The 20,518-nt window shown below is 40.7% G+C and overlaps 1 protein-coding gene across 1 annotated transcript; it reads right to left on the bottom strand.

Annotated features, from left to right (window-relative positions):
• Nucleotides 1-1,599: 1,599 nt before the first annotated feature.
• LOC149011643 (protein HOTHEAD-like) lies at nt 1,600-3,700 on the bottom strand. Its single transcript, XM_089162712.1, has 4 exons — nt 3,151-3,700; nt 2,636-3,028; nt 2,164-2,537; nt 1,600-2,076 (listed from the first exon to the last, which is right to left on the bottom strand). Exons 1-4 carry the CDS (start codon nt 3,698-3,700, stop codon nt 1,600-1,602), a joined length of 1,794 nt encoding a protein of 597 aa, XP_089018838.1.
• Nucleotides 3,701-20,518: the final 16,818 nt, after the last annotated feature.

The following is a 20,518-nucleotide window of genomic DNA, read 5'->3' as shown; positions in this document are numbered from 1 at the left end:
TTTGGTGATTTTTTTTTAGAGTAAAACAGATTATGATTATTTTTTTCTCTACAATTAATTAAGGGTATTACTGTAACTTGACAAAAGGGTAAATAAGTAAAGAGATAAGTAAAAGGGTATTTTGGGATTTTTAAAAAATATGGAGATGCCACATCATCAGTAAACTAACGGAACTTAACAGTAGGGGGGCATTAGTAATTATAGACAAAGTTAAAGGTTGGATTAGTAATTTTGAAAAATACGGGGGATACATTAGTAATAAAATCAAAGTATAGGGGGGCAATAGTAATTATCCCTTATTATTATTATTATTATTTATCACAAAAAAAGGGGAAAAGGGTAAAAAAAAAAAAAAAAAAAAAAAAAAAAATATTATAATACCTCTCACAAAAAAAGAAGGGTTTTTTTTTTTTTTTGTAGTATATCATTGACGAAATCCAACAAAAATCCATTGGTGTCACATATGTATCTACTTAATATCACGGTTTTCGAATTCCACTACAAATAGTCTACTTAATAGTTAATACTACGATTCGATGTAGAATATAGCCTTCTTTTCTTTTTTGGCAAGAAAGTTTCATTAAAAAATGACTAAGCCTTGTCATAGGATAGAGAATCCGACAGTCAAGGAGAAGAGATGGGCCAAACAATTGAGTCTTCAATCAACTGGGCCCTCTGTGCTAGGGCATGCACAACAGAATTTGTTATCCTAGGAATGTGTTCAAAGTAACATGAAACAAAATAAAGCCCAAGCTTTTGAATGTCAGCTATGATGGGCTGGACTTCAAGGGGGATAGGGATTGCGCTTGATCTTGATATCATCTCAATCACACTTTTACAATCGGATTCGACAATCACTTTGTTCAGGCCTTCCGCTAAAGCATGTAGCAATGCGGTCCGGATTGTTAATGCTTCTCCCATTTGATTCAAAGTGTAGTTGATAGGAGTGGAAACCGCAAACAACATATGATCTTGGTGGTTCCACTACAAGAAAATGGACCTACAGCGGCATTTTGGAAACGCCGTCAAATGTTAAAAAATGCCACTATAAAGTTTCCCCAGCACTTCAAAAATGCCGCAAAAAATGCCAGCAAAACCAATGCCGTATTGTTATAGTGGCACTAAATAGAAATGACGGTGATGGTCACTTACGACGGCACTTTTAACGGCATTTCCTAGAAACGCCGTCAAAAGTGCTTGTTGCGGCATTTATAGGAAACGCCGTTAAAAGTTCTTGTTGCGGAGTTTCTAGGAAACGCTATGAAAAGTTCTTGTTGTGGCGTTTCTTGTAAACGCCGTTAATAGTTCTGTTGCGGCGTTTCTTATAAACGCCGTTAAAAGTGCTGTCGTGATACGTTAATTATGCCGGCATTTTGTAAAACGCCGAGTTAGGTTTTTTAAATTTTAAAAAAAAAAAAAAAAAAAACGTTCCAAAAAGCCAAATTCAATTTTACAAATGAATATTCAATTCCATCAATCCAAATCCAATTTTACAAATGAAAATCCAATTCCATCAATCCAAATTCAATTTTACAAATGTAAATGAAGTCCATTAGGTTAGATCCCTTGGCAGTTTAAGTGGCCTAGGAAGAACTACATTTAAATAGGAAACTTTGATGGTGAGCAGAAAATTAACAGAATCAAACTCTGATAATGCCATATGGTTATCACTGTGTCCTTGCAGAATTGCTCCAACGAGGTAGAAACATTGGTATGCTTTGACCTCAAGTTCACTGGGAAATTTGAGGTCATGTTGATGAGGGTATGCACTGAGAGATATGGGTATCTGAAATTACTGAAGGCCTTGGATTCAATCACCTTCTCTATGGTTTTAATTCCATCAACACATCTCTCTAAATCCTTTGCTTCTTTGAAGTAGTTGAAGGTGACTGATGGGTTGTCCTTGGGGTTTGTGCTGTTGAGCTCAAGATACCCTTTCGAGATAGGACCAATGACTTTCTCCAAGATGAACCCACCTCTAAAAGCATCATTGCTAAGAGCTTTCATGGCTTCTGTTGCTTTTGCTATGGCTTCTGGAGTCCTCTGCTTTGGGGGCACAGTTGACAACTGCCCAGTCTACAACAAGAAATTCCCATTTGTGTCAATTTTTGAAGATTGCACAGATGAATAAGAGAGGTGTATCAATGAGAATTGAATAAGAACCTGAGGGGAAAACATGCCAAAGTCTCTTTTGGTCTGAGCAAAGTTGTTGCCACTTGAAGCTTCAATATAGGTTCCAAGGGTAGTAATGCCAACAACCTGAATCAGAGAGATTTCAACAGGATTTGGGGAAGGAATGAAGATGGCATTCATGGGATTATCTGCCATTCCTTGCCCCACTAGGGGCTGGTCCAATGTCACCTTGATATTGTGGGATTTAAGGTGTTGGGCAGGACTCAGCATCAACAGTTGTGGACTGCCAAGGGCTCCTGCTGATAAGATTATCTCATTCATGGCTCCCTTCTTCAAGTATGCTCTGTGTCTCACTCCTGCATCATCTGTAAACACCACTCCATTTGCTGTCACTCTTAACTTCCCTGTAATGGGATGTAATGCTAACTATTTAAGATAAGATTGATGATATTGTTTATGAAGTCATGCATAAAGGAAAATTGGGTTCTTATTAGTTTCTTACCTTTGGTTCTAAACATGATCCTATGAACTGTGGCATGTAGAAGAACTGTGAGACCTTTGGGGTTGGCATAGCTGAGCAGATCAGCAGCAGTGTGTCGATGACCCTTAGAATCAAATATAGTTCCACCAACCTTAGTCCCATAAATGTGGTCATAAGTGAAGCCATTATCAGGCAACACACCAGCTTCAATCAATCCATCTCTGACTGCAGATTGCCACTGAAGCATGGGGGGCTTGAAGGCTACCATCTTCACAACCCAACGGTAGGACTGGTTAACAAGTCTAGCATTCCATCCAGCGTCCCTGATGTAGTCACTGCCGGCATGGGTGTAAAACCCCGCATTCAAGCAGCTTCCGCCACCTAAAACGCGTGCACGGACATTGTAAACGCCATCTTCAGAGATAAATTGTTGTGCAGGTGAGGTTGGAGATGTGTTAGCGAGAGTGTCACCGAAGGATTCTAAGTTGGTTATGTTTTGGGCCTCGAGGACCCAAATCCAATGCTTGAGTTCAAACCTAGAGCAACACCTTCTTGTGCTACACTTTTTAATCTCTGGTCGATATCCCTTACTTTTGATCCAAACTTTTTAATTTCTAGCAACTCTTCAGTGATACCATAAACCTTAGACCCAATGTCTTTTATTCCTTCAAAAGTTCCATTGACGCCTTTAATTGCAAATTCTATGCCAAAGTTCAACCAAGAAGAAATGCTACTTTCAGTTGAAGGAGTGTGAAGAACAGAATTGCGTACCTCTTGAGTTTGGCGGGCATATTCCAGTTTCAGGCGTAGTAGTTCAGTGGCATACTCATCGAGTATGTCTTCAGCATCATATAGGAGTTGTTTAAGGTGATCAAGCCAGAGTTTGACAGCCCTGTTGGTGAATTGCTTCACTTCAGCTTCATCAGATAAAGCCTGAATCATGGCTGTCGTCCGTTTTAACGATTCCACCTCATCCAAGTTGATTTCCCATCGAAGTAAGAAGTCCAGCAACTCAGGAGAGGCAAATCTGTCCAAGGACACTTGAAGGAAGGCGGAGAGAAAAGACCCTCCGACAAGTTGTCCCATTGATGCCATCTTCTTCTTCCACAAACAGGGGGAAAGAATGTAAAACAAAGAGTGTCAAATGACAGAAGCAGAAGATTTGAAACAAAGGGAGCGAGAAGTGAATGAAACGTTCTTTGTTCATGAAAAGCAGACTCATGGGCTGCTACAGAAGATTGGAAACTTTCCATTGATATATGTTGTAAGCCTTCACTTTTCTTCTTCTAACGTTGAACCCTACAGCTCAAATTTGAGTCACTCTTTCTTCTCTTTATGGATCAGTTTCCCACTCCAAGTGGATACCAAACTTAGACTATGTCTTTTTTATCAATCCCAAGTGTGAATTCTTCAAACTGCTTGGCTAATGTCCTTCTCCCTCTCATTAGCAGTGTTACCAAGAACTGTCTGAGACCCCCTTTTCAGTAGCCTTCCATGGATCATTTTCCTAGCATCTGATGTTTCAAACATGTACTCCAAAAAATTTATGGTAACATTTCCTCTGAATCATCAACGTCCAGAAAAACAGCACTCTTGAATTGAACACTGCAAGAGATCTCTCCGGCTGTGAGAATGGAGCTTTATGAGAAGCACCTCTAATAGTGGCAAAGGATAAGATAGTGCCATACACTTGTGTCCATCCACCTACCTGAAAAGACAACCAACAGTATTCTGTAACACCATACACAAAAATTCTAGCACGCTTGATGAGATTCATGATGTGCAGCAATAAATTTACTTGATGAGTTCTGGTTTCTTTTAATCTCAAAAAAAGGGGGGTTTCCCCCCCCCCCCCGGGGGGGGCCCCCCCCCCCCTCCCCCCCCTTCCCCTTCCCCCTGCGGCCCCCCCCCCCCCACAAAAAAAAAAAGAAAACAACCCAAAAAAAATTAAAAAAAAAAACCCCCCTTTTTTTTTTTTTTTTTTTTTTTTTTTTTTTCTTCCTCCCCCCCCCCCCCCCCCCCCCCCCCCCCCCCTCCCCCCCCCCCCCCCCCCCCCCCCCCCCCCCCCCCCCCCCCCCCCCCACACCCCCAAAAAAAACCCCACCCCCCCCCCCCCCCGGTCCCCCCCCCCCCCCCCCCCCAAAAAAAAAAAAAAAAAAACCAACCCCAACAACAAAACCCAAACAAACCCAAAACACAAACAAAAAAAAAGCCCCCCAACGTTTTCACCATCGAACCACAAAATAGAAGAGAAAAAAAAAAAAAAGAAGCCACCAGCCGAGAAGAAAGGGACAGTACAAAACCCAAAAACCGATGCAAGTACGCGACCAAAGAAGCAAAGACCACCCAAGAAAAAGCAATGATCCAAGCTGAAACATGGAAAGGGAACACCTTTGAGAGCGGGGCCCCCCGGGGCGGGGGCCAAAGGAAGGAAGAAAAAGAGGCCCCCCCCCCCCTTTTTTTGGGGGGGGCGGGGGCCGGCCGGGTTTCCCCCACCCCCCCCCCCCCCCCCCCCCCCCCCCCGACCACCACCGAAGCAAGGGAACGGAGAAATGGGTAAAAAACCAAGATACAAGGGTATTTTTGTAAATTTGACTTTATAATTTCAATAAAAAGAAAATCTTATATAGACAGCAAGTTAATGAAGAAAATTGAAAGACTAACTTGTTTTTGTGAGAACCAAGTTTTGTAAGTCACAGTTGTGTTCAATCCCAACTCATCTGCTAACTTGTGGATCAATGTTCAACTCCCCATTAATGGTGTAACAGAATCTTGATCTCCACTGTAATGGCCATTAAATATATAATTAGCTCCAAGAAAACCCCAATTATTTCATCAAAGAAGATCATGTATGCAATCAAAGCAATGTGATGATTGAAGATTTGAAGTAGAGTGACTTTTAGGAGTGTTTTTACATCCCTCAAGTAGACATTTTCAGATACTCTTCATTCAACTGTACAGAAATTCACTTTCGACATTTAGTTCACCTCATGGCAGCCAAGCTGCTAGTGGGTAGAACTGATGTTGAAACAAAACATGATATTCAAGAGGTATTAACATAAATCAGTATGTTTGGCTTAAGAACTTACCTGTAAACCATTACTCGAATCCCAGATTTGATAAGTGACCCAAGGATATGAATTGTTGGTATCTCTAAGTTAAGCATCTGGTATTGAACAACACTAGAAGCAACATTCTTATTAGAAGCTTGCAATATATGGGTAACATTTCCTCTGAATCATCGTCCAGAAAAACAGCACTCTTGAATTAAACACTGCAAGAGATCTCAAATTATTATAACAACTTTTATCAAAGATGGCATCAACATACAAGCTTGATTTTCAGCTCGATTTTTGCAGTCCAACTCTAGCAAGGACCTCAACGGCTTCCATTATCAGCTGTACAAATAAAATGTCAATAATTTATAACATAAAGAAACCAATAAAATTCATAAAGACATTTCACACTTACATAAGTGAGTTGAACCTTGTGAACCAAGCCTATCCATTACAAGTTGAGTTAATTGGGTCATTTCAAGCCGAGTTGACTTTGATCTTTTTCCTTCACTAATTTATGTTTGATGTCTTTGACCTCATTCTCCAACTTTTCAATTTTTGCTGACTTTTTTCTCTTTCCAATCGCATCTCATTGTCTTTCTGAGTGAGGTGACGACTAGTAAGTGTAACTCCTACACCTGCACCACGAACCCGCCCCGGACGTTCCTTCCCAATGACTACCTCAAAAGCATTGTCTTAGGCAGCAGGAGTGTCTCTTACCTCTGTGAAGTTGTTTCTCTAATTCGTTATCAAGTTTTTCTCCTATAAACAAATGTAAAAAAGTTAGTCTATACCATGATAGAAAATATTAGGTATTCTCTATAAACTAAATTTAATTGAAACAAAAGATCATACCGCAATCTCTCTGGCAGCTGAATTTATGAAGCTACCATCTTTTCTTTGGTGAGTTTTCTTATAAAATTTAACTCTGGTAACATCCTCACCTTTAGCCCTCTAAACAACCAAACATGGCAAAAGATTAAAATCATGTGAATAGACACTTACCATCTCATGTGCAAGTTGTGCAGCCTTTTGTGTAATTAGATGGAGCTGTTAAGGAGAAGAAAAAAAAGGCTGCACTACATATTTGCTTCTTGCATATCCCATTGGTTATCATCACCTGCTTTGAAGTTATAGTTTTAGTTGGCAAAATACTCGTCATTGATGGATTCTTTTGTGTATTGTCAGAACTTTGTTGTTCACCCTCTTTTCTTATTCATTTTTTAAGGGCAATTTTGATTCTTCAATGAACAACCCACATGGTAATTGTGGCTGGTTATCAAGTAGAATAATTTTTTATCCTTAATGTCACTAAAATCTGATCGACTTCATAATTTCTCCATTTTCACAAGATGTGAATAAGAAACTTACCATCTCATGTGCAAATTGTGCAAAACACTTCCGACCAGTTGTATGCGATATTTTCTAGTTTTTCTCTGGTGCTTTTATTCTTTGTAGATATTTGCTGGATCACAAATTAGATGAAATGGGTAAAGTAAAAATAGAATTCTATTATGATAAAAAAAAATATTAAAATCACAGGACTGCTTAAAAAATTGTATACCTTCCACTCTTTAGATGTCCACTTGACTTTGAAGTACTCCCATTGATTTGTTAGAACCTCTATGGGACTAGTAGGACGAGGAGCATCATAGATTTTCGCGTATTTTTCTTTCGTCTCTCTCAATAATTTTACCTTAAAATCCCTCCATGCATGGCCTAACTTCATTAAAAAAATGTGTCGACCTTCATCTGGCACATTAAATTTATCCTAATAAAGAAGATACATTAGTGGATGTCAAATCCCATGAATTAATGACATAAATAAGATAATAAAGGATGTCATTGTACCTTAAGTCTGGCCCATGCATCTAATTTGTGATGTAATGGAACCTTTCTCCAATCTGGATAGTTCAATGGTAACTTGGCTGGATCCCTAGCAAGTATCCCTATGTACGTAGATGCCTCACTATTATTTTTTCCAACCATAGCGTTGTCTTCATCGAGACCCACATCTTTCTTCTCGACTCTTTCGTTGATTTTTTTTTCCTATGGTACGCCATCGCCCTCTTTTACGCCCTACATTTGAAAAATGTGACAACATTAGTGTCTATCCTAGTATAAGTTACAACAATCATTTTAAGTATGCTTGAAATTGAAAAGTAGAAATCAAATATTGGACCTGAAGAGGACGCAATCATACCATGGTCATCGTCGCTTTGGTCCTCGTGGTCCAAAGCATTACCATAATCAGAATCTTCATAATTCTCATCCATCCTCACTTAAATTAACATACATTGGAACATCATTAATAATCATGAACATTTCAAAAAAAATAGAAAATATAAACACAATCTCAATACAAGGAATAATCAATAAGTCATCACTTAACAAGAGTCTATGTATCCAAACAATAATCAGTTATAAGACCATCAATATCCAACACAAAAATAATACATGTTATGAATTATAGATCCTCACACTAAGAATGAAACTAGCTAGGACAAAAGGTGATAAGATGTTGAATTCCAATCCACAATGACAAACACAAATCTGATATGCTTTTATATTGTTGGAAAAAAAGAAAATGCATCTATAAAAAAGATAGGAAAAGGGTCCAAGAAAAGAAAATAAAAGACACTGAGCATTAACATATCCTCAACTAAATTTAATATACAAACTAAGATAACTCCTCTAAGTCAATAGTTTCTCCCACTAAATCTGCCCTTGACAAACTAACATCAACATCACCAATGTTCAATTGCCTTAATTTCATAGTTTGTGTGGTCATATGTCGGAATTCTTCAGCAGAGTCTTTTTCCAGAGCACCATCTATATCAAACACATCACGTATTGTTGTCTTTAGAGCAATAATCCAACCTTGGTTTATTGGTCTGTCACATAAAACACCCTGTTTGCCTGGCTAGGGAAGACAAATGGATCATCAGATAAGTTTTTCCCAGTATGCATTAAATGACTAAAGTTTACACGTGTTAAGTCTGTAGATTCTTTAATCAATGCTCTGCTACTTGTGTCAGCCCAATCACAATGGAATAATATTGTCTTCAATTCTGCTGAATATTCCAACTCAACCACTTCCTGTAACATGCCATAGTAATGAACATTTCCATCACGGGGTTGAGTATCTCTACGACTAGCATAGCTTGATGTTACTGCTGTTACTACTAGTCCACTATTTTGTGTTTGACGATTGGCTTCACGATCTTTGGTGTGAAAACGTCCAACATTCAAAATGTACCCCTTATACTTTTTTACTTCTTGATTGGGACCTTTGGCTAGCTTTTGGATAATATGAGGTACCTCTTCCCCTGATTCCCTTTGCTTGTCCACCTAATCAATTCAACATTATTTTAGAAAAAGGAAATCAAAGATAGATGCTTTGATATCTAAATACTTAATGTTGTTTACATGAATTTTGAACCATTCGATGAATTGCTCTGCATGCAGTTTTTCTCTTTGTTGTTGCTCTACTTTATAGTTCAATTCTGCTTTAAGCTCTTCCAAATGGAGTCTATATTTAAAGAAGTCACATTAGGGAAGAAAAATATTAGAGCTAAAGTAACATTAGTGTTGATACTTACTTCCGATATTTACCGATGGGATCATAATGCAATAGAACATATCGATGAGCCTGTTGCATCTCTTTCCAATCTAACTGTATCATCACAGCACTCCCTAAAAGTCTCCCATTGGTTGAAAAAAATCCAGTGTTGTTGCTCTGACTGTAGATTTTCGTTATCAAGATTCCTTTTTGGACGGGAATAACGAGTCTCAAGTCCATTAATATGTTGAGAACAAAATGTTAGGCATTCATTTGCAATGTACCCTTCTGCAATAGATCATTCTGGGTATCTATTATTACGTTTGTAGTCCTTCAGGGTCTTGTTGAATCTAATAACATACAAAATAATTTTAAGAAAACGAATATCCAAAAGATCCTAGAAGTATCCTGAAAGTTACAAAAGCATCAATTACTAACCTTTCAAATGGATACATCCACCTGTAATGGATTGGTCCACCAAGTAATACCTCTCGTGGTAAATGAACCAACAGATGAATCATAACGTCAAAGAATGTAGGAGGAAAGATTCTTTTAAGATTGCATAAAATTTCTGCAATACTTGCTTCAAGATGGTTTAGATTTTCTTTTGTACCAACCTTAGCACAGAGACATCGAAAGAACCCAAACAGTGATGATTGCACCAACTTCACATTCTTTATTGGATGTACACGTATTGCCACAGGAAGGAGTTGCTGCATTAAAACATGACAATCATGGCTCTTCAATCCAGAAATATTCCTTTCATTTACTTGCACACAACTTGATATATTTCCAGAATAACCATCAGGGACCTTTAAACCATCCAAAGCTCTACAAAATTGTTCTTTTTCAGCCTTAGACATTGTATGGCTTGCTGGAGGGATATTCAACTTGGTGCTTCCCTCTAATTTTTGTGGATGCAAGGATGGCCTAATGTTCATCTCTTGCAAATCTAGTCGAGCCTCCAACTTGTCCTTCGATTTATCTTTCAATTCCAGCAACATACCAATGATGTTGTCACATACATTTTTTTCTACATGCATAACATCTAGATTATGGCATAGTAGAATATCCTTCCAATAGGGTAACTCAAAGAATATACTTTTCTTTTTCCAATTAAATGGTAGTTCTTTTGTAGCAATTTCCTTCCGTTTACTACCACTGTTCTTATCAAGTTCTTTCCCAAATGGCAGGAATTCCACACCTTCCATTTGAGCTAGTAAAGCAGTGCCTGAAAGGAGCTGTGGTGCTTGCCCAAACTCAACATGACCATTAAAACCTCTCTTATCCCATCGAAATTTATGATTTTCCTTGAGAAATCGACGATGTCCTAAGTAAAAATGCTTGCGACTATGTTTCAGCCATGTTGAACTAGTGTCCTTGTTGCAACAAGGGCATGCCAATGCTCCCTTTGTGCTCCAACCTGAAAGATTAGCATAAGCTGGAAAGTCATTGATTGTCCATAAGAGACATGCACGCAAGTTAAATGATTCTTTCTTCAACGAATCATATGTGTCAACACCATCCCACAATGACTTCAATTCATCTATCTGTTAATGACTAAAATGGTCATTCTATACCTTCCGGTTTGGATCCATGGTTGCACGGTCCGACCAGGTTCTTTACCTAACAAGGTTCGACCAGGCGGTTCATGTTAGGACCAACCATGGTGGAAAGCACAAATGCCAAGCAGGATGAGGAAACCTCACAAAGATAAACTCCTATCATCCAACAACTGGAGAAGAGAGTCTGTCACATCCACCCAGCCAAGTATCTTATTTGGCATACCCGGGATGTGATCCACAGCCCGAAGATCCAGATCGAGCGGCCATGCCTCCCACATACGCGATAACATAATTATGAACAATATAATCAATGTATAAAGTAAACAATAAATAGATCAAATGAATAAGAAAAGATAATAAATCAGAGTGCGGAAATATTAGGTATCATCTTCTAAATGACAAAATCACAAAGAGAAAGAGTGATCAGAAGTCACTCCTTCACAATAGCGGAAAAGGGGTTAATACATCCCGAATACAAACAGTGTAACGAGTAAATCCATAAGAACTAGAGAGAGAATATCCAAACAATTACAGTCATCCAGGGAAATGGGGCCTACACATAGGTTTCTTCTATCACCACTTCGGGTCTTCGGACCTGCAACAGTATAAAATCCGGGCCGGGTCAGGGTTAGGATAAGGCCGGATTTTACATTCTCCCCCCTCGTCCTCGAAATTGAAAGCGTACTTGTGCTTCCAAAAAGATGAGGAAACTTCTCTCTCATGTCTTCTTCTTTCTCCCATGAGGCTTCTTCCGGGGTATGGTTCTTCCACCGAATCTTCACCAAAGGGATGGTGCGATTCCGCAGCTGCTTGTCCTTTTTATCTAGAATTTCGGCTGGTCCTTCATCGTAAGAAAGATCGGCACTAAGTCCTTCGGGTGCTTGTTGTAATATGTGTTCCGAGTTCTCTATGTATTTTCGAAGCATTGAAACATGGAACACATTGTGAACTCCAGCAAGAGATGGGGGCAAAGCCAAGAGATAAGCAACAGGTCCAACCTTCTCCAGGATTTCATAAGGTCCAATCAAGCGAGGGCTAAGCTTTCCTTTCACATTGAATCTCGTCACCCCTTTCATAGGTGACACTTTAAGGAAAACTTTTTCTCCAATTGGAAACTCCAAATCGGTCCTTCTCTTGTCGGCATAAGATTTCTGTCTTGATTGGGCAGACTTAATTCTTTCTCTAATCATGTCGACCATAGCACTTGTAGCTTCAATCATTTCCGGACCTAAGACTTTTCTTTCATCCGTCTCAGTCCAATACAAAGGTGTCCTACAAGTGTTACCGTACAAAGCTTTAAATGGAGCCATGCCTATTGTTGCTTGGTAACTGACTCGACTAAAGCTAAGTGTTCATCCCAATTTCCACCCATGTCCACCACACAGGATCTAAGCATATCCTCTAAGATTTGAATTGTACACTCAGATTGTCCATCAGACTGTGGATGATGGGCTGTACTCAGATTCAATTGGGTTCCCAAGGCTTTCTGCAAACCATTCCAAAACCTAGAGATAAACCTAGGATCACGATCAGAAACAATACTCACAGGCACTCTGTGCAGACGAACCACATTGTCCACATAAAGCCTAGCTAGCTTATCCAAAGTGTAAGTGATCTTCATAGGAATGAAATGGGCTGATTTGGTCAATCTACCGACAATCACCCACACCGTGTCATTTCCCTTACTTGTCCGCGGCAAGCTAGTCACGAAGTCCATGGAGATATCTTCCCACTTCCAACTAGGAATAGGAAGGGGCTGAAGCAATCCGGATGGAGGTTGACGAACGGCTTTCACACGTTGGCAAGTCTCACACCTGGCAACAAAGTCTTCAACATCCGCTTTCAAACCATTCCACCAAAAATGTTCCCTTAAGTCTTTATACATTTTGGTACTTCCAAGGTGTATTGTAAAGATCGACTGGTGTGCTTCTTTCAATATTTCCTTCTTGATTTCATCAACAACAGGCACACAAAGTCTACCTCTAAACAATAAGGTACCATCTAAAGATGTACTAAATGCAGGGTCCATTTCTAAATTCGTGGCAATCTTCTCAATCTTTTCTTTCAACTCAAGATCAGAACTTTGCAAGGCAACAATGCGGTCTCTAAGGGTGGATCTTGCCGTCATGGCATAAAGGATACAATCCGAACCCTCAGGAACCATTTCCAAACCAAATCTTTCCATCAACAAAAGCAAAGGCCGACTCAAAGCACACAAGTTCAAATCCTTCCTCTGATCTTTCCTACTAAGAGCATCCGCAACTACATTTGCTTTACCTGGGTGATACTGAATGTCACAATCGTAGTCAGAAACCAACTCCAACCATATTCTTTGTCTCATATTCAGCTCTTTATGTGTGAAGAAGTATTTCAAACTCTTGTGATCTATGAAAATAGCGATCTTCTCACCGTACAAGTAATGCCTCCAAATCTTTAAAGCAAAAACAACGGCGGCAAGCTCCAAGTCATGAGTGGGATAATTCCGCTCATAATCTTTCAATTGCCGAGAGGCATAAGCCACAACCTTGCCGTGTTGCATCAACACGCAACCCAAACCGATCTTGGAAGCATCAGTGTAGACTGTCAACCCATCGGAACTATCAGGTATAGTTAAAACTGGGGCGCTTGTCAATCTAACTTTCAGCTCTTCAAAATTCTTCTCGTAGGCTTCGGTCCAAATGAACTTCTCTTCTTTTCTAGTTAGCTTAGTTATAGGGGCAGCCAACTTAGAAAAATTTTCAATAAATCTCCGATAGTATCTAGCCAATCCAAGGAAACTTCTTATCTCAGTCACGGTCTTCGGTCTTTCCCAATCGGTAACGGTTTGCACTTTTTCCGGGTCAACACGAATACCTTCGGCTGAAACAACATGGCCAAAAAACACTACCTTTGAGAGCCAAAAGTCACACTTTCTAAATTTAGCGTAGAGTTTCTTTTCTCTCAACCTTTGCAATGTGAAGTTCAGGTGCTTCACATGCTCTTCTTCGTTCTTCGAGTATATCAAGATGTCATCAATGAAAACGATTACAAACTTATCGAGTACATCGTGAAATACCCGGTTCATGAGGTCCATGAACACAGCAAGAGCATTGGTTAAACCAAAAGGCATGACTTTGAATTCATAATGTCCATACCTTGTCCTGAACGCCGTCTTAAAGGTATCACTTGACTTCACTTTCAACTGGTGATACCCAAAACCTTAAGTCAATCTTTGAGAACACAGCCGCGCCTTTCAACTGATCAAACAGATCATCAATCCGGGGCAGCGGGTATTTATTCTTAATCGTCAACTTGTTCAACTCCCGGTAGTCAATGCACAGGAGCATACTACCATCTTTCTTCTTAATGAACAAGACCGGAGCTCCCCAAGGCGACACACTTGGCTGCACAAAACCTCTGTCCAGGAGTTCATTCAACTGAGTTTGCAACTCCTCAAGCTCGGTAGGCGCCATCCTATATGGAGCCTTAGACACCGGAGATGCTCCAGGAATCAAATCTATGGAGACCTCAACCTCTCTATCAGGGGGTAGTCCTGATAGATCGTCTGGAAATACATCAGCAAAATTACAAGCAACACTGACATCTTCAAGTCTCTTCCTTTCCTTGACCTTGCTTCCAGATGAAGCACCTTCCACCAAAGCGTGGACTTGCATTAAAGCGGTCAAAGTCTTTTTGCTCACTCTTCCCTTCTTTCCTTGGAACTCAAAAACTGAATTCCCATCCAATGGAAACTGAATCTTCTTCGAAGAGCACAAGATCACAGCGTTGTAGGATGTCAACCAGTCAATTCCCAAGATGACGTCAAAATCCCTCATATCAAACAACACTAGATTTGCCTTCAAGTTCAACCCACAAACAAGAACAGGACATTCCTCTAACACCTTATCTAGTTTAACAGTAGACCCAACAGGGGTACAAATTGACAAACAACTAGATAAACATCTGGGTGTTAGGTTAGTCTTCACAGCAAAAGTAGATGAAATGAATGAATGAGATGCACCCGTATCAAACAACACAAATGCTAGAAAAGAAGCGACTAACAATGTACCTGTACAACTTCATGGCAAGGGTCATGCTCAGTACCGGAGATGCTAAATACTCTACCAGAAGGAGGGGCAGGGGCAGGAACAGAAGCGAGAGCGCCTCTCATGGTAGGAGCAGAAACACTAGGTAAGGCGGACTTTTTTGGACACAAGCGAGCAAAATGTCCGGGCTGCTTGCAAAGGAAGCACACAAGATCTCTCTGTCTAACAGGGGCGGCTGCCAAAGGGGGTCTCTGGAAAAGGGGCCGAGGGTGAACCACACCAGGCCGGGAAGGCTGCACAAATCCCGTAGGTCGAGCTCCACTATATTGGCCACGGGGGCCCACAAGAGTAGCACTGGAACTCTGACCCACACTCCTAGGTTGGAAGGCAGGAGTGGGATATGGTGAAGGCCTCACAACTGACGCTCGGTGCGATCTACAAGACCGGGATGCCTAGGCTGCCAAGGCCTCTGAACTCGAGCATTTTCTCTTTCAGCTTCTTCCAACTTCTTTGCATTCTGAACCACCTGGGTGTAACTCTCAAGAGGGAGAAGGGTGAGGTACGTCTGTAAAGATGGCCGCAGTCCTTTGAAGAATTTCTTTGTCTTAGCATTGTCAGGCTTCATCGAATCAGGGGCGAAAAAGAATAACTCTTCAAATTTCTGCTGGTAGTCCAGCACAGATAAGGAACCTTGGGCCAATGCCATAAACTCAGTCTCCTTGGCATCTTTCACTGCCTCGGGGAAATAGTTCTTACAGAAGGCTTCCTTAAATGCTTCCCAAGTGACAACACCACCATGGAGGGTTTCTAGAATAGGTCGAGAAGAATTCCACCATGCATCCGCTTCCTGCTGAAGCTTCTGCTCGGCGAAGAGTACTTTCTGAGCATCTGTACACTGCAAGTTCCGAAAGGCCTTTTCTAGTTCCCCTAGCCATCTATTAGGGAACAGAACATCCTTTGATACACCAGTAAAGGATGGCACCTGCGCATTTCAAGAAACTTTCCATCAGCCGGGTATGCAGGGTTCCTGCGAACCTCTCCACATACGGAGCAACCAAGCTAGGGTTGCCATGCCCACCAGCACGGTTCTCCTCTCTAAGATTCACAAAACCAGCCATCATCTAGTTGAACTAAGTTTGCTGCTGTTGCATCATGTTTGTCATAACACTTGCAATGTCCTTGAAGCTTCCAATGTCAGGGGCATTGGGGATGCCATTGGTAGTATGGCTGTCCTCCTGGGTCTGTTGGTCAGACCCTCCAGCAGGCGTCTCCTCCTTTCCGGTACTATCGGAGCCGACAAGACGACATCTCAGTAAGACCATTCTGCAAAAGAACATTGACCACATCGAGATACGAAGATTCGTCACAACACACTTGACCATATGATTAAAATGCTCAAATCATACATAGGTTCATCAATATAATAAGCAAATAATCAAACATTGGTCAAAATCCAAAAATTCCCTCAAAATTTCCATTTTTCTCAATTTTTTTATAGCCTTGATCGACTGTCTGGTCGACTGTCAATTGACCAAGCAGTCGACCAAGCCCAACAGTAACGAAAAATCAGGCTTTTTAACTTCATTTCCTCTTCATTTCTCATTTCTAACTCATTTCTCTTGTGGAGGGGCTCTGGAGAACGCATTAGCAAACACTTCTAAGTATAATCCAAGTGGTTTGAGGCTTCCACATCTTCAATACATCAAGCATTACCCAACCAAGTAAGTAAATCATTATTCATCATCTTCTCAAATGATTTCTTCACTTAGATTTCTCAAAATACCATGTTAAACTTGTTGTTCTTAGATAGAAACATGTTCATGCATGCTTAGAAACATAACCCCATAGTTTATATGCAACAACAATGCTTAAACATCAAGCAAACACAAAATTTCAATTTGTTCTCGCTAACGCAGCCAAAAGTTTCCAAAATTTAGCAAAACTTCGATTTCTCCCAAACCACCAGGAGTTTTAACACCAAATTTGATGCTACATACTCCAATTGACATGCTACACATTACCATGCAATTCGCTCCAACCAATTTCAGCAATATCAAAAATCCCCAAATTTGACCTAAACATCGAAATTCTTATTTTCTAGCTTGCTGAATTTTTCAACTTTAGGACGCCATTTCGACCGGTTTTCTTCGAACAAACACCACAATCATGCAATTCTAAGTATTGTGCATTTGGCAGTATACTCAACTTGAATTTCCCCCAAATTTGAAAATTTCCGAAAAATTACGAAAATGCCCTTCATGTCCAATTTTGGTTAATCTCCTAACATTTACTTGTTGATATTTTCTACAGATATTTATACTCTATGGAGAGATGAGGACGAGGTGGTCACGCTCGAGGTAGGGTAGTAGGAGCCAGGAGAGGTAGAGGTCAGGTGCCTTTGCTGCCACGAGCGGAGGTGATTGATCGACACCGCTTCGTCACACCATTAGCCAAGTTTCTTTACGATGCATACTTTGGGCATTGTCACATAGAGTATGGGCGACCATTTTGGGTTGGAGAGTTGACTACTTTTCGGATTGGGGAGAAATTCGATGCCTTGGGATGGACACACCTTCTTACTGCGGATTTATCGGTGTACCCAGAGTTAATTCGGCTGTTTTACAGCAATTTGACTTCATTTGTGGAGGGGCGAGCTAATCAGATGGAGTTAGTGATAGCGAGTCAGATCAGGGAGACTCAGATCAGATTTACTACTCGCACACTAGCAAAGATTCTCGGGGTTCCTTATTGTCCACATGCATGTGTGTGGATATCAGTAGGGGAGGATTTTAGTAGACATATGCTTCCATACGAGTTGTATGAGATATGCATGACACTTTGGAACGATGACCGGTGTTATCAGCCTAGAAACAGCAGTTAGATGATTGCATCGGCCAGAGTCATCGAACGGATTGTAGGGAGGAACATCATACCAAGAGCGGGACATCATAATGTGGTTACGATGATGGATGCCTTACTCATCTATCGGATCTATATGGGATTCGAGATCGATCTGTCTTATATTATACATAATGTTATGATCGAGGTTGTCACGCATCCGGGTGTTAGAAATCTTTGCTTTGGGATTCTATTGACATGCATCTTCAGTTATTTCGGGATAGATTTGGATGGTGAGGATAGAGTTGTTGGAGGTGCGGGGTATTCCATTGGTATGAGGACTATTGGACTGATGCAGTTAGATCATGTTGACAGGTCTCCCAGTCTAGGGGACGAGTCAGAGTCCGAGGATGATGGTGAGGATGTTCCAGCAGAGGATCAGGCTGGGGATGATATCGGCGTACAAGAGGTCGGTCCCGATGATCAGGGGGTTCCCGCATCACAATTTGAGACTGGGGGTCCATCACAGGCTGCACCAAAGGCACCGGATCTGTATGCTCAGATGTAGTCTATGACTTCCATGATGGAGAGGATGGGGGTTAGACAGGAGCAGTTGTTCGAGAGTTTAGGAGCTAGGCAGACTCAGATATACGAGAGGATGGAGGCGAGTCAGTTACATATGTATGAGAGGCTTGAGGTGAGGCTTGCACAGATAGAGTCCAGGCAGGATCAAATGCAGTCTCAGCTCACTCAGATCACTGAGGATGTCAGGACATCTAGAGTCCGACGATGATCTCCTAGATAGATAGATTGTACTAGGATTTCAGTTATGCTTTCCATATGTAACCCGTTGTAAAACTTATTTAAGTTAATGAAAGTTATTTCAGTTTCATCTGTTATTGTGTATTATTCACTTTCTTTTTCGTTTCATTAAGTGATGATTGTTAAATTATAATTATTGTATGTTATTCAACAATTCACTTATGCTTCGTTAATCAGGTTTCTAGTCCGAGTTATCTATTATTCACTTCTAAGAGTAATTGAGTCACCTTGGATCTGTGACTAGGAATGTTCCGTTATCGTTTCTGTGGTTGGGGCCTTACTTGATCTTGGGCTCTGATACCACTCTGTCACATCCACCCAGCCGGTATCCTATCTGGCATACCCGGGATGTGATCCACAGCCCGAAGATCCAGATCGCGCGGCCATGCCTCCCACATACGCGATAACATAATCATGAACAATATAATCAATGTATAGAGTAAACAATAAATAGATCAAATGAATAAGAAAAGATAATAAATCAGAGTGTGGAAATATTAAGTAACATCTTCTAAATGACAAAATCACAAAGAGAAAGAGTGATCAGAAGTCACTCCTTCACAATAGCGGAAAAGTGGTTAATACATCCCGAATACAAATAGTGTAACGAGTAAATCCATAAGAACTAGAGAGAGAATATCCAAACGATTACAGTCATCCAAGGAAATGGGGCCTACACATAGGTTTCTTTTATCACCACTTCGGGTCTTCGGACCTGCAAAAGTATAAAATCCGGGCCGTGTCAGGGTTAGGATAAGGCCGGATTTTATAGAGTCAGCTAGGTAAAAGAACTCTTTATTGAGTTACGTTCCATATTCCGAATATGACTCACATCTAAAGTCATATTCCAAATATGACTCATATCTAGAGTCATATTCCGAATATAACTCTATTATCGTACACTATATAAACACCTCAGGTAAACACTATGAGGTAAGTATTCATATTCTATGTGATCAATTACTTAAATTCTCTATTGAGTAGTTGAGATCATATCATTGATACTGACTTGTTCGTCGAAGACGTACCTCGACCACACAAGGTCGAGCACGTATTTTGCAGGTTCGTGACAGGGAAGGGCGAGTGAAATTCCCTATCAACAATTGGCGCCGTCTGTGGGAAACTACATCGAAAAGTCATGGGACGACCAAGATCAAAGATCGTGATCGAGAAGGAGGTTGGTGATGATGTTTCTAAGGGAGATCCTCCACCTGAAATACCGGGAAATCCCGAACAGGGGGAGAAAAACCCCGAACAAGGGGAGAAAAACCCCAAACAGGAGGAGAAAAACTCCGAACACTCGCAGCAAGGCACATTGGCAAATCAGGTTGGGGTACTCCAGAAGGAACAAATAGAGCTTCGAAAGGAGATATCCTCCCTGAATGAACTAATCAGGATGGCCATGTGTCAAATAATTGCCCCGACTGCAGAACCTAAAGAAACTCAAAAAGTACTGGAGAGAAGCAAGAGTAACCTCTTAATCATTCCCGATCAAACGCCTTGACCATCTCGAGCAAACAAATTAAAGAATTAGACGAGAAGCTAAAGGAGTTGAAGGATCCAAACAAAGATGAGCTATATGCTTTTCTAAAGGAGGATCCTTTCATCCAAGCTATCTCTGAGGCTGAAATACCAAAAAGCTTCAAATGCCCTACTTTTACTTTGTTCGACGGATCACGATGTCCAAAACATCACATCACTCGCTACAAGTCAACCATGTCAATCTATAAGCATAGCGAGGCAGCCATGTGCCAAAGTTTCGCTGCCTCTCTGACCGGTTCCGCATTGGATTGGTTCTTAGTGCTACCAAGCGGCATTCAAAAAGATGAAACTAAAGGAGAACTTGCTCATTCCATGTGAAACCCAACTTTATGGTTTCACAGGATCGTCCACCCAAGCAAAAGGTACGATTCGATTAGAGCTACGGATCGGAGAACACCCAAGAGATAGGATCATACAATCCAGTTTTATGGTTGTACGAGACTTTTCGGCATATAATGCTATAATAGGAAGACCAACCCTCTACGTGCTTGAAG

Source organism: Hakea prostrata, chromosome 7 (assembly GCF_041222555.1).
Source record: "Hakea prostrata isolate BN-2017 chromosome 7, UWA_Hpros_2, whole genome shotgun sequence".
In the NCBI taxonomy this organism is placed as follows: domain Eukaryota; kingdom Viridiplantae; phylum Streptophyta; class Magnoliopsida; order Proteales; family Proteaceae; genus Hakea; species Hakea prostrata.
The sequence above is the reverse complement of the archived record's forward strand: the minus strand, read 5'-3'. Positions and strand labels throughout refer to the sequence as shown.